The following is a 15351-nucleotide window of genomic DNA, read 5'->3' as shown; positions in this document are numbered from 1 at the left end:
CTGCGGGCCCTGAGAGGTGGGACATTGAAAATAAGATGCCTCACATAAAATCTGGTCCTAAACAATGGCCTAGAGACAAATCTGTGTACCATTAAAAGAAGATGAAGAGATGTTCCCAGTGGTCTCTGCTTGGGTTCTATGGAAAACAACAAGAAAAAAAATCATAACCAAGAATTTGAAACCACAGGCCAAAGTCTAAAGGGTTTGGAATATGCATTTGTGTCACCTTCTAGGTGCAGAAAGCAACTGAACATTTGGCCCCAGACAGGGACAACTCTGGGCAACGGAAAGGGACAAAAACAAAACCACTTTGGAGAAACACTCCCACAACCGTGGATGCAAGGAGAACTCATAGAAAAAGAGCTTCAATTAACCTATGCGACAATCCTGCATGTTCTTCACATGTACCCCAGAACCTGAAGTGCAATTATATATATATAAGCTTCAATTAAACAATTCACAATGAAAAATTTCAAAGTACATAAAAAGCAATCCATCATGGGCAAGAATTAGCAGGCACAACAAACAGAAGAATTAGCAGGCACAACAAATGGTGATAGAACAATAATCTAAAGACATGTTCAAGGTGACTGAAGACAAAAGGAAAGTTGTAATCTTCAAAAAGAAACAAAACACAATGAAAATAAGAAGCCTAAGTAGACTTTCAAAGAGAACTAAACAGCACTTCCAGGAATGAAAAATACAGTCATCAAAATAAAAGTAAAAAGTTTCCATAGGTAGGTAAAACAGATTATATAGCCTAAGTGAACATTAATGAATTGGAAGATAGATCTGAAAAAAATTACTCAGAATGCAGTAGAAAGAGACAAACAGGTAGAATAATAAAAGATGGGCAAAAAGACAGACACTGTAGCATAAGAAACTCCAATTTACATCTAATAGAAGTACCAGAAAAAGAGAAGCGGGAAAGTGGAAAAACGACAATATTCATATAATTAATGGTTAAGAATTTTCCAGAATTGATGAAAACATATAAATCCTCAATTCAAGAAGCACAAGAGTCTCAAACAAGAAAATAAAAATAAATGCACATCCAAAACAGATTCCATAGCCTAAGTGAACATTAGTGAACAGTGTAGTGAAACTGGAGAATACCAAAGACAAAGAAAAAAAAACCTCTAAAAGTAAACAGGGAACAAAGTAAAGAATCCACAAGGAAAAAACAAATTCACTACAGATTTTTCAACAGAAATGATAAGGCAACACAGAGAAATAAAGATCCAAATGTCAGAGGGAGAATGAATGTCAACTTAGACTTCTATTCCCAGCTGAACCATCACTGATAAATGAGGGAGAAACAAAGACATTTAGATGAACAAGACGGAGTAATTTACCAGCCACTGATTCTTACTTAAAGAACTGAAAAAGACTCACTTTAGGAAGAAGAAAACTGAGTTCAGAGGGAAGGAGGAGGATGCAAGAAGGAACTGTATTCATTATTGATTTTCTGCAGTTTTTATGTTTTGAAATAAAAATATAGAGGAGACACGGATGACCCCATTAGCTTGTTTAGAACACTTTGCTTGGGAAAGGTGAAATAATGATAAAATTGGATGAGAACAAATGCTATTAAATGTCCCCGTGAAGCAATAAAAATAGAATGAAATTACTGACTTATCCATAAATATTCATGAATATGACCTGAGCATCTTTTGGGTACAAAGAGCCATTCTGCAGAACAAGTGAAAGATATTTACAAAGAAATAAATCTAAAATTTGCTTTGTGAAACATTTTTATTTCCTGCTCTTTTTTTGTTTCTTTAAAGTTGGCTATCTGGATATTGCAAAGTCATAAATAAAACTTTACACTTTAAAGTTGTATGTAATCCGTTGTACACAATCTAATGGGTGTGAAATTCTGAATTAGTCTTTTAAAAATAGAACTAAAAAATACAGATTCCTAAGTAGTCCCCCAAATATTAAATCTATACTTCCAAGTTTTGGAAAATTACCTTTGCAATCCCCATACAAGTTTTATTTAGTTAAGAATAACAGAATATTTATCAAATTTTATAATTTGATACAAAATCACATAAATTCAGAATTTTAAAGCACCCAATGACTTTGCAAAAGAAGGTAACTCAGCAAGAGAAACCGCAGAGTACATTTAATAGAATTCACCTTAAATGTAATCTACATATATCAAAAATAACACCTCTTGTTAACAGCTACAGGACAAAATGCCAAATGCACAGTCACACTTCTAGAATCAGGTGACAAACCTCTGAATCCATTCACATTTACTGGCCTACAAATAGGCAAATATAAGGACAGAAAATTACTAAGCATTTTTCAGCAGACAAGAAAAGACTATGGCACAGAAGCTTACAATTCTACCAAAAAATCAAAGGAGGATAAAAAGGCCAGGTGCAGTGGCTCATGCCTGAAATCCCAGCTCTTTGGGAGGCCGAGGTGGGCAGACCACCTAAGGTCAGGAGTTTGAGACCAGCCTGGCCAACATGGTGAAACTCCGTCTCTACTAAATATATAAAAATTTGCTGGGCATGGTGGGACACACCTATAGTCCCAGCTACTCAAGAAGCTAAGGCATCAGAATTGCTTGAACCTGGGAAACCAAGGTTGTGGTGAGTCAAAATTGTGTCACTATACTCTAGTCTGGGCGACAGAGTGAGACTCAGGCTCAAAAAAAAAAGGGACACTTTTTATTAAAAAAACGGTAATATAAAAATTGATTGGATTCATCTTTTCAGCTAAAAACATCAAGTGTGTCTTCTTGGCCATCAATAACCAGCAGAATTCCTCACTCTAGGCACATAAGAAAGATTTCCTGATCATGAGAATTTACACTTTAAAATTTTTTCTTGTTTGGGGACATTTTACTTGTATCACAGAGAGGAACAAAAATGTCTACCCCTATTAAAAGAATGCTATGATCATTAAAAAATCTGGAGACAACAGATGCTGGAGAGGATGTGGAGAAAAAGGAACACTTTTACACTGTTGGTGGGAGTGTAAATTAGTTCAACCATTGTGGAAGACAGTGTGGCGATTCCTCAAGGCCTTAGAAATAGAAATTCCATTTGACCCAGCAATCCCATTACTGGGTATATATCCAAAAGACTATAAATCGTTCTACTATAAGGACACATGTACACAAATGTTCATTGCAGCACTGTTTACAATAGCAAAGACCTGGAATCAACTCAAAGGCCCATTGATAATAGACTGGATTGGAAAAATGTGGCACATATACACCATGGAATATTATGCAGCAATCAGAAATGATGAGTTTGTGTCGTTTGTAGGGACATGGATGAATCTGGAGAACATCATCCTCAGCAAACTGACACAAGAACAGAAAATGAAACACCGCATATTCTCACTCATAGGTGGGTGATGAAAAAATGAGAACACATGGACACAGAAAGGGAAGTACTAAACACTGGGGTCTATTGAGGAGAAAAGGGGAGGGCCAGTGGGAGGGGGAGGTGGGGAGGGATAGCCTGGGGAGAAATGCCAAATGTGGGTGAAGGGGAGAAGAAAAGCAAAGCACACTGCCATGTGTGTACCTACGCAACTGTCTTGCATGCTCTGCTCATGTACCCCAAAACCTATAATCCAATAAAAAATTAAAAAAAAAAGAAATTTAAAAGAAAACAAACAAACTTTAACCCGTTGAGATCAAGAAGAATTTAGGATGAAAAACTGATAGTATAAGGAAATGTATTTTGGAAATCACCACACCAATTAAGAAAAATTATATGATCCTCTAAATGCTGAAAAGCCACCCAATGAAACTCAAGATCCATTTATATTCTTAATGCAAACATATTACTATATAAAATTAAAATAAGTGGTCAGGTGGGCTATAATCCCAGCTCATGCCTGTAATCCCAGCACTCTGTGAGGCCGAGGTGGGTGGATCACCTGGGGTCAGGAGTTTGAGACCAGACTGGCCAAATGGCGGAACACTGTCTCTACTAAAAATACAAAAATTGCCTGGGCATGGTGGTGCACACCTGTAATCCAAGCTTTGAGAGGGGCTGAGGCAGGAGGATTGCTTGAACCAAGGAGGTGGAGATTGCAGTGAGCCAAGATCTCACAACTGCACTCCAGCCTGGGCAACAGAGCAAGACCCCACCTTGAAAAAAAAAATAATTAAAATAAGCAAAATGAAGAGTATTTCTTATGATTTTTTTGTTTTTTTGATATGCAGTTTCACTCTTGTCACCCAGGCTGGAATGCAGTGGCACAGTCTTGGCTCACTGCAACATTTGCCATCCAGGTTCGGGAGATCCTCCTGCCTCAGCCTCCTGAGTAGCTGGGATTACAGGCGCGTGCCACCACATACATCTAATTTTTGTATTTTCAGTAGAGACGGGTTTCACCATGTTGGCTAGGCTTGTCTTGAACTCCTGACCCCCTGGGTGATCCACCCACCTCAGCCTCCCAGAGTGTCAGGATGACAGGTGTGTGCCACCATGTCCGGCCTTTCTTACAAATTTTTAAAAGTCAAGTATGCCTAATAAAGATGTATTCTTTTGAAAAAAAAAAAAAAAAAAAAAGAATGCTATGACATATATACATTTTTCTGACCTAATCCTTATTCCAAAAAGAAAAACAAACTCCATGCAAACAAATCCTAAGCTGAGTAAAGAGAAAAAAGTTAAATCCAAACTATTTTATTTCATAAATTCTTAAAAACGGTAAACTATTATTTTGGAAACATGAATGGTTCAAAAGGTGTCAGGACATAACTGTGTAAGCATCTCTTTGAACTTTTGTACAACTTCACAGCTCCTCAGGAAAATATATTACGATATACAATTTCAAAGAGAATAGACCTGCCATTTTTGTACTTTTCTAGGGCTACAGGGTGAAATGAATCTTCATTGTGCCTCACCACCCTCTCTTTAAACTGCCCCACTTCCTCTGAAGTGGAGGTAGCATTCCTCCCTCCACCAGGGAGGGAGTCTGGGCTAACTCAGTATCTCTCAAGGAGATGGAGGCTCCAAGGGTCAGCCCTGTTCTGGGCAATGGGACTTTGGATATTTCAGGTGGCTGACTCAAGTTATAGGAGAGTCCTGTGTTGGTTTGTTTTAAGAAGTTAGCAACAGTATCTGCAACAGCGTCTTTACAAGAAGAGGACAGTGCAAAGATTGGCAATAAAGTGTAGAGGGGTTCAGATGTGGGCTCTGAAGCCACCCAGTTTGAGTTTAAATCAGCACTTTGTGACCTTGAGTATTTACTTAACCTTCTCTGTGCCAACTTCGTCTGTAAACAGGAAATATATGCTATCTACCTAAGGTCACTGTGAAGATGAAAGGAGGTAATAAGATGTCTACTATGCCTAGCACATAGTAAGTACACCACAGATATCAGCTATTATTAAACATTAAACATTACGTAAAAACATGAGTGAATGGAAATAAAGGTCCTGTAGTAAGGATGAATTTAAATGACTTAAACTGTAAAAGCAAGAAACATTTTCCATAATTATGGAAATTCAATAAATGGAGAGAATTTTATGAACAGAATGGATAAATATAACATCCACTGATTTAATAAAAAATTTAATGTGCAAAGTTTGTAACTTTCAGGTAAACACACTTAACAAACATTCTTGAATTCTGACTCCAAAACCTTATGCTGTAATTCCTGTAAAGGTCATTTTTAACAGATGATGTGCATCACCTGTTACATATTTTCAGAGACTTGTATTATGGCTTTAAGAATATAATTATTTTAAGTTATAACAAAGCAATCCTCTGATTATCTTCTTATTGCCCCAGTAACCTCACAGGAGGTACAAAGCCACACTTCACAGAAACAGCTGCGTCACTCTGAATTCCTTTCCTTTTCTTTTACTGTGTGTGGCCCTGCCAAGGTCAGAAAACAAGTAATCTGAATCTACCAATTGCACTTCCTTCCTTCCTGACTGTCTTTGGAGAGATTCAGTGCTCTTTAGAGCCCTGTTAGAGCAATTAATGTAAGGTGGACTCATGCCTGCCTTATTTTTTAGCAGAAGCATCTGCAACCAAAGACACTGACATCCAAGGGCATCATTTCTCTAAGTAAGTCAAGAATTTGCCTTCCAAGGTTTTAGAATGGAAGTGGTGTTTCTGAACGACTCATCAAAACACTTCCTTTGACAATACGGTACCAAGGCCTTATCTTCTCAAACTCGAAGTCCACACAGCCACCTGAACAAAATGATTTTTCTTACCATTTACTTTAAAAACTGGATAAAAGATTTTGCCATATTATATCTATATCTATATATATATCACAGAGACTCTGAACGCAATTTTCTATGATTGATACTTCTTGTTAAATTATGCTTATTAGCCCCAAATGCAGCAGTGAAGCATGCTACTGTATTGTATTTGCTGAAGATTGTTTTAAAATCCTCAACACTCAAATTGTTTCTCTTAAATCAGGGAACCTAGCTATTATCTTTAAAAAATTACCTATGATATTAAAGAACCTTTACAAATGGGGGGAAAAGCAATCCATCTTTTGTTAGAGTGTTGAAATCTAGTAGAGTCAGTATACAGATGAATTTCCAAAGAGGCAGGTTCCATAGCAGGTACTCACCAGGGGCTCTGCCATAATGATACGAATCTTGCGTTCGGCCTGAGTGGTGAAGTTGACAAATAAACTTTTGAGGACATATTCTCCTGGTTTGCTGTCTGGGTCCACATTGATGGGTAACATGGTTGGCGGCCCTTTCTCTCTGTGTGTGCCAGAAGCAGGTGGAACCGGAGGCTTGATGTAACCGTTACCAACGGGAGAAGCTGAAAAACAGAATGGGCATTTTTACTTGGTGAAAATAATGGCATAAATACTCCGATGGGCTGTGTTAAACCATAAATATCAGGATATGCATCATATCAAGACAGTCGCACTTAATACCTGGCCTCATTCTCGGGAAATGGTGTCAGAATTTTATTATTTTCATTACCTATGTTTGCATTATGCCATATTTGATCATCTCAAAATTCTAGTCACCACATTGCTTTAGGTAAATTATATTGGAAGCTCATAATATAGCTGATCAATATTACAATACTTAAGATATTTTTGGCTTATATTTTTGTTCTAGGGAAAACAGCAGTTCCATTTAGAAAATGGGCAGAAAATGTATATGGGAAAAAAAGTGATTTCTTGTCCAGGTTTTTTCCTCATGGTCAAGAGCTCTCTATCTTCTGTGCTTCATTCTAACAATGGAAAAGACTCTGGGGTCATTCCTTCCAGAAGTCTCCAAGAATCCATTTTCAGAAGCCTAGCTGGCTCTTGCTCCAGAAAGGGATGTACCTCTTGAAAGATACAAGGCTCAGGCAGTGCCCTGTTTGCCGTAAAAGGTGTGAGTTTAACTTTTGACTCTCACTACCCTTCGGCTCAAGTTGGGACACCTCTCCACTTCCTTTATAAAATACGTAGATTCCACACTAGCATTATATCTTGAACAGAGGCAGCTATTAAAGCTCCTGATGAGTGGCCTCTGTTCAAAATGCAATAGAGTCAGATACTGTTTTACTTAGATAGTTGCTAAACTTTTTTTTTAAATTTATAAATGCAGATTTTCAAGTCTTTACTTTTTATAGTACTTTGATAAGTTAAATTCTACCATCCCTCCCACACAAACTCTTGTAAGATGGTCAGTTATTAATATCCAGTGAAAGAAATGTAAGAGCAAGTAAGCTTTGGTTACAGGCATTTGGGAATGCTGAGAACAGGAAGTATTTCGTTAAACAAAAGTATCTAGGTGTTGGGTGATTGGATATGGAGATTATGGGAAAGCGTCAAGTAAAAGATGGGTTTCCAGTTTGGACACTGGATTGGATATCAAGAGAATGGTAGTGTCACTGATATTCAAGGCAGAACAAAGTTCTCCATGAAAGTTGAATACTCTTTTTATAACTACAAATAAATGCAGGGCTTCTCTTGCTTTCTCTCTATCTCAAGCCAAATTCTGAGGAAGCAATATAACATTTTGTTTATTTTATTAAATTACAAACATGACCCCTATGTTACATAGATGATTCTCCCTCACCTTTCCTACCCTTCCTCTGTCATTCATTTAACCTGACGCAACAGTTGAGGGGACTTCCCAGATCTCAGCTACCACTAACCTGTAAGAATATGGCCTCACAAGTTACAGAAATACAATAAAATGTCTTGCATATGACCTCGTTTCTCTCCATCGGCCACATCCTGTCCAGGCCCTTGGAAGCCCATGGCTAGATTACTTCAGTGGTCTCTTTGCAGACACTGTTTCACCTGTTTTCTATATCAAACTACCCTTTCTCTTGCATGGCTTTAGTCATAACATGTTTCTGCTCAAAACTGTCACTAGCTCTCAGTCACCATCATCCAGCCTCAGCACCCTGGCCTGCCTTTAGTAGTTTGCTTCCACACCCTCACCCAAGTCCTGCTGATGCCCTCCCTGGCCTGTGAGCACACTGGTCTCATCTCACTTATTCTTCCTTCTTTCTCTTCTGTAGCTCCTTTCCATTCTTTTCTGCCCATCTCTTCCTCCTCTTCTTTCAGAGCCACTTCTAGCCTCATCTCCGTAACACCTAACTCCACTAGGCCACTCTTCACTGGTTAATTTGCTTTACAAGAGTTGAACAGTTAACCCAAACTGTTTGGTGTTTTGCTTTGTCTTGTACATCCTACATTACCTATGAATGACTCAACAGACAGCTGCCAAGTAAAGTAACTATCGATTGGAGACAAGGTTTTGTCTAGGGCCGGCCCTGTAATCAAATCATATACTCTTCTGGCTATATCTTCTAAAGTTCCCTAGTAAGACTGTAGACTCCCAGATGTCATACAAAGTTCTTTGCACAGATAATACTCAACAAATCTCCCTAAATAACTAAGAATGTTGCCTGACTTATTTCTGCAGTTCTTCAAGGCATTCCTGGGATAAGAGCTACAGGAGGAGACATATTATGTCAGAATCTTTTAAGAAAGGATGCAGTAGCTGTGACAGAAGAGTCATTAATTAAATGGTACTGCAAACAGTGCACTGAAAGTTACTATTTATTCCAAAGGGGCATATGGAAAATCAAGTGATGAAAATGAAGTCCTGGCCACTCCTCTGCTTCACCTCCTAGTCCCACAGTGCAGGCACCTTGTGGAAGCAGGACACCTCCTCAACACCAGCTTAGGGAATGACTCAAGATATCTTCCTCAGGTATCAAGGGCATTATGCCTCAGAACCAGAGACTGGGCTATAAACCTAAAATGTCTGTTTGGAGTATGACTTTTTATTATCTTTGGTTTTCCACAGGATTTGATCCATTTCTAGATGACAGCAATAATTGGATTGATGTAATATACACAGTAATTGCAAGACAAGATCCATAATTGCATGACTCTGGGGCCTAAAAGTCTTAACTACGGAGAAAAGATATTCATGAGAGTGACCTCTGACAGTCCTCCTGCAAGGCTGCATTTTGAACGAGAGAGCTGAAATCCAGATACCAGAAAATCTCTCAGACAAATCCTCCATTTAAAGGGCTATAGTGCCAATTCACTGCTATCATAAAAAATGTTACTCACCTGTACTTCAAAGCCAGACATCTTTGTGAATAAGAAGCCAGAATCTTTGTGAATACAGAGGTAACATTCAAAAAGATAAAACTATATGAATAGCCTTATTGAGCTGGAATTATCCTATCCCAGCAGAGCCCTCTACCAGAGCAGAAAATGATTTGTTGGCGGGGTGGCGGTGGGGGGGGGCCGTGGCGGGGGCGTCACCCATCATTCTGAGTTTAGTTTCAAGCACAGATCAGCCTAGGCAGCTGGAGATGCATTAAAGTTAATGGGGTAAGTGTATTTGAACTAGGTCCATTTCCAAGTTTCAGTAACCCCTCTTCATCCTACCCTAATTAATTCATGGTAAATCCTAGCCTTAGGATAATTTTCAAAAGTAAACATTAAGACATGGCACCTTTCAATGCCTCAGTTATTTGGTGACAATATAGTGCAGACCAGGAAATTCAAGTTCCCTGGTAGTCAAACTTGAGTCATAAAGTCCACACTAGTCTAAATATTAGAGCATTATCATTAGAAACAAAATTATCAGACCCTCTCACGGCACTTGCTTGCTCTTCTTAATCTATACATAAGATCATTTGTCTAGTTTCTAAATTCACAATGGTCTGGAAACAGAAAATTATAAGGGAGGGCGTGGAATTTCCATGGTTAGAAATGCTATTGGCAGAAGAAGAAACAAAATTGCATAATTTGAAAGCCACCAGAACTTACAAATGCAGTTAGCTGAATATTATAGTCTGACAGGCTTGAGGGCTTTGATCACTGTCGCAATTTATGTTCATTATGATGACCATAAGTCTCACAGAAAAGTAAAAAAAGGTGGAAAAAAGTAATAAAAAATTGCAAAAGTTTACATTTCAAAAAGATAAAACTAAAAAAACTTTTGGTGTCCGAAAGGGAATAATTCGCTGCCTCTAAGAATTTAGCTCTCGAGAATTAAATCTGTTCCTTCATAGGTCTGATTTTTAACTGAAATTTATTTTTGATTGAAAAAAACAAAACAAAACATGGATTCAGTACCAGCCACACTGAAGCCCCATTTTCCAGGTTTGCAAATGCAGGTAGTGACTGAATCAACTCCTCTCCGCCTGGGGTGCTTTCCTTGCTTTTTACCCAGTCCTGCAAGCAAATCCTCCCACCTTTCAGGACCCAGGTCAGTGTGGCCTCCTCCACCTGGCTTTGTCTGGACCCTGCCTGCCAGTGCCATCCAGCTGCCCCGAGGGTCAGCCTTCTCTTCATGCCGGGTCTCTGGAAATACGGATCTGTCCCAGTGAAAGGATCCTGACAGAACCTTTATCACATCTTCCGCATCCAAATTCTTGTTGAAGGAACAATTGTTCCTTGTTGCTTAATTCGTTGTATCAAAAACCCCCATTAAAATTTCTTGCATGTAATGGATTTTTTAAAATCTGTTTTTATTTATTTTTAATTGTGGTAAAGTAGACAAAATTTACCACCTTAGTCTTTTTTAAGTGTATGTTTCAGTGGCATCCATGTGATAAATTTTTTAGCACCAACTCCATCTGCCTTTATTCACCTTTTCTTCATTCTAGCTTTCTATTTTCATATAACAGCTCAATGTCTCTACAAAGTCATTCAAATCAGTGCTCCTGTGGTGGGGGCTGGTGTGGAGTGGAGAAAAAGAGCATCACTTTTGCATATTAATTAGGTTTCTAATTACTGAATCCTTTTGAAATCTGTCTTTTCTTTATATTTTCCCATTTACATTTTAATCTTGGTTTTAACACGTTCTAATTTTTTTCTCCACTGCCTTCTTTTGTCTTAAATGGGTTTTGTTAATATTCTTTTACTATTTTTATTCCAAATTCTGTTCCTAAATGGTTTTGTTGGATGGCTTCAGGAAGTGTTTTCCCGTGTTCACTGGGTCTCTATTTTTTATATTAAGTAGGGCCCATTCCTTAAATTATGAGAAGTCTATTTTATATGTTTGGGGCCCATTCATTTCCTGTTTACTAAATCTATTTCTGACTGCAAGTGATGATCTTTTGAATATAACTATTTTCCCCCCAATTTAACTGACCAATAGCTTAATTTTTAGGCTGTCTGTTCTTAGATCTTCAGCACAATTTCCCTAAGTTACCGACATTTCCAAGACAGACTACCTTCGTAACTGTAGCACCAATACAAACACCTCCACAGCTCATAGTTCAGCTACATTTTTATAACACTCCAAAGAAATGACTGTCCTCATATTAGAGCCCCAGAGGCTAACAGTGGCATAGATGTTACAGGAAAGCAACTGGTTTTCTCAGATTTTCAGAGAAGTAATACCATCTTTCATTAGAAGCAATTGTTCATTGACTTATTTATTTCAACCAATATTTATTTAACGAATGTCTAGGCTTCAGGCACCGTTCCAGGCACTGGGATGACATTGGTGAAGTAAGTGATAGTTCCTGCCCTAATGGAGCTTATGTTGTACTGAGGTGGGGTAACATAATCAGCATTTCATGTATATACACACATACACCCATGCACACATATACAAATACCACACTGTCAGATTGCAAAAAAAATCTAAAATAAGGAAAAATTAAACAGAGTAAGTGGCTAAAGGGACCTGCTCTTCTCTATCTGCCCACAGGCATTCAGATGCTACAGTCTGGAGCGGCTGCAGGAAGGAATGAACACTGTGTATATTCTTGGTGTCTAAGAAAATCCAGACACACATGGCTTGGGCAGAATGTTTTCCTGATCCATGCATTTGGCCTGCCCCATATCTGTGTGTCAGTTCCAGTGGAGATGAGAATTTTAACCAGCCTGTGAAGGGCACAAATTGAAATGCCCAATGAACATACTGCTTCCCCATCTACTCCACTCCTCAGGAAGCAGAGATGTTTTGCCTGGTTTTTCACCAGCTTGCGAAGACAGACAAGCACAGGGCCAATTTTTCAAAATACACATTGCTTTTTCTGATGCTCCCATTATTGAAATCTTACCCAGAGTATTTGAAATAAAAAATGGTTTCCTTTTTCTTTTAGTGCTTCTTTCCTTTAAGTGCTCCTGGGATTGCCTGCAGTAACCAACTATTCAAAGTAGTACTCTTCCTAGATAGGTGATCTGATTAAACAAGTCTATTATAAAGTTGTTTAATAATTATTAATAAACTCTATTAACTTTATAATAGAGTTGTTTAATCAGATCACCTTTCTAAGAAGAGTACTTTATAGATTTACTTTACAGATTACAATGTACTCTTATCTTTCAACGAAGAAGTAAATTACGGGATTTCTTTGTTTATGGTTGTATACAAATTATTCTTTCGGCCAGTTTTCAATACTTCATTCATTTTTCGGGTTCTGAAGGCAAACCCTGTTAGTAATTAAGAGCTGGGATCTTTCTTTAGGACCACCCTTTCTCTCTCAAATGCCTTTTCTCCTAAGACTTAATTTGTTTACTGGCAGTACAGAAACATTTTATAAAACATAAACCAAGGGTGACGCAGCTTCTTTGAGAACATGTCACTCTGTGTATAGAACAATAATAAATTGTCCATTAATGCAAGTATGAGGGAACTTAAAAAATGGCATGTAAAAATGTACTGCAAATACTCAAAATGGCCAGAAACCCTGGAAGTCATGTAAAGTAAATTAGGATAAAAAGAAAAAGAAAACAACCAAACATGACAGAAAGAATTAATTTCTTTTGAAGAATATTAAGAAATCAAAAATGTTGGGACAGGAAACCACAATTAGTTTCAGTAACACAAAAGGATTGCTTAACAAAGTAATAGATGATTCTTAAATAATTATTAATCTAAAAGTGGGCGAAGGAAAGATTATCATGTAAAAAAAATACCGAAAAACAATTTTTGCATTGGAAGAAAGGTATATCCAAAGACAGGCTTAATTAATCTGATTAATTTCCATAAAATTCTGATAATGTGAAACATTCCTCCTGTTTTTATGCATTACATACATTCCTCCTTTTATTTAAACGTTAGTTCTCCTACAGTTCTCACATTTTGTTCTTTTGAGTTTCAGAATCTACATGGTATCTCCAGAATAATTAGTATCTTTAATTCTTAAAATAATCCTAGAAGGCTGATCTCCCATTTACAGATAAGACCATACAGATTCAGAGAGGTTAAGTGACTTGTCCAAGCTTTCAGAATGGTCAACTCAGGATTTGATCCATGACTGTGACAATGTTATCCTGTGAGCTTCCCATATCGTCCTGTCTTTTATTTTTTAAATATATTTTTGTATTAAAAATAATTTTTATTTTATTTTGTGAACAGAAGATCTAGTCTCATCAATTTTTTAAGTGTATAATACATTATTGTTAAGCTATCCATACAATTGTATAGCAGATCACTAGAACTTACTCATTTTGCTTAACTAAAACTTTATACTCATTGATTCATTGATTAGCAATTCCCAATTTCCACATCCCCCTGCCCTAGGCAACCACCATTCCACTTTTGAGTTCCACGAATCTGCCCATTTTAGATATCGCATATAAGTGGAATCATGCAATATTTGTCCTCGTGTGACTGGTTTACTTCACTTAGCATAATGTCTTCAAAGTTCATCTGTGTTGTTGCGTACAGCAGGATTTCCTTCTTTGTTAAGGCTGAATACTATTCCACTGCATGTACATACCACAGTTTCTGTATCCATTCCTCATTCACTGGTATAGCGGTATCACACCATTCCCAGACTGTCATTTAAAACAAATCAGCTGCCTATGATAAAGACTGTCCCCTTACCCATGGGTTTTGCTCTGGCATAAGCTAGTTTGGGGACTTCAGGGGATGACAAAATGCAACATAAACATTGCAATTTGGAGAAGGGGTTTCCTACGGTTAGAATAGTTGTATATTTTCTGAAAAGACTAATACATCCTTAGGCCATGAGGTCTCTCTCTGGGTTTTCTGCCCTCCTGAATGAAAATGCAGTTTTTAGCCATTAAAGGGACTTTGGGAAACACTAGGAGTACAAAAAAGAATTGAACATGGAGGATCCATAAAAACATATGAGATCTGATTATTGACACACATACCTTAGAAAGGTCCAGAGACTATTCTTTCCTAGACACACTGATGATATAAACTTTGTCTGCCTGTTATGCTAATAGAGAGCAAGTCTACTTGAAGGCACAGTTCTATGCTTACTTCAATCTATATTCTCTCAAAACCAGTTTTGTCTTTGGTCTCCCTGGACTGAATACCTTGGAGAGGGTGAAGCCGTTCAATAAAGAGAAAGTCAGCAGGAAGTGTCTGCCCTGTTTTCTTTTCTCTCTTCCTCTGCCTTCCAGTATTTTATCTGAGAGAAATGACAGTAACACTTCAGTGATTGCCTTTATAAATGTCTGTCATCTGCTAAGATGCGATTACATGAACGTTCCCCTGATTTTCAAAGTAGGTACTGTCATCAGAGCCTGAAAGAATGTCTGCCAAGATCCGTGCGCAAAGGAAGATGAGGTTACATTGACATTTCAAGGTCCTTTCTCACCGAAAGGAGATCAAATAACCTGCTAGAGGCAGGACAATCCTGAATTTCAACTTCCCCTTTCTCCCTAAGAGAACTGACCAACTGCTCTCATTACGTGTTCCTTGCTGGCTCTCCTCCCTTTTTTCATTTTCTTCTCTTTTCTAATTTCTTCCTCTACTCGCTCATTGTATGTAGCAAAATATCATTAATGTGAACTCTACAACTTCAAAATTTGTAAATAATTTAGACAAGATCCTGAATTTTTAACTCTTCAATTAAAAAAAATCTGTTGACTTACGATCTGAATCATTGGTGCTCAGTCTTTAGCATATCATAGTCACCT

At 37.8% G+C, this 15351-nt stretch overlaps 1 protein-coding gene across 9 annotated transcripts in view; it reads right to left on the bottom strand.

Moving 5' to 3' along the window:
* FRY (FRY microtubule binding protein) overlaps nt 1-15351 on the bottom strand; it is a 472456-nt gene that overhangs the window by 225296 nt on the left and 231809 nt on the right. For all 9 annotated transcript variants that reach the window (XM_054256748.2, XM_078375252.1, XM_078375253.1 and 6 more), the window contains one exon: nt 6580-6779. In XM_054256748.2, coding sequence (XP_054112723.2) covers nt 6580-6779 — 200 coding nt within the window. The remainder of the gene's footprint in view (nt 1-6579; nt 6780-15351) is intronic.

Source organism: Callithrix jacchus, chromosome 5 (genome assembly GCF_049354715.1).
Source record: "Callithrix jacchus isolate 240 chromosome 5, calJac240_pri, whole genome shotgun sequence".
In the NCBI taxonomy this organism is placed as follows: domain Eukaryota; kingdom Metazoa; phylum Chordata; class Mammalia; order Primates; family Cebidae; genus Callithrix; species Callithrix jacchus.
Note: the sequence above shows the minus strand (reverse complement) of the source record. Positions and strands in the feature narration are given on the sequence as shown.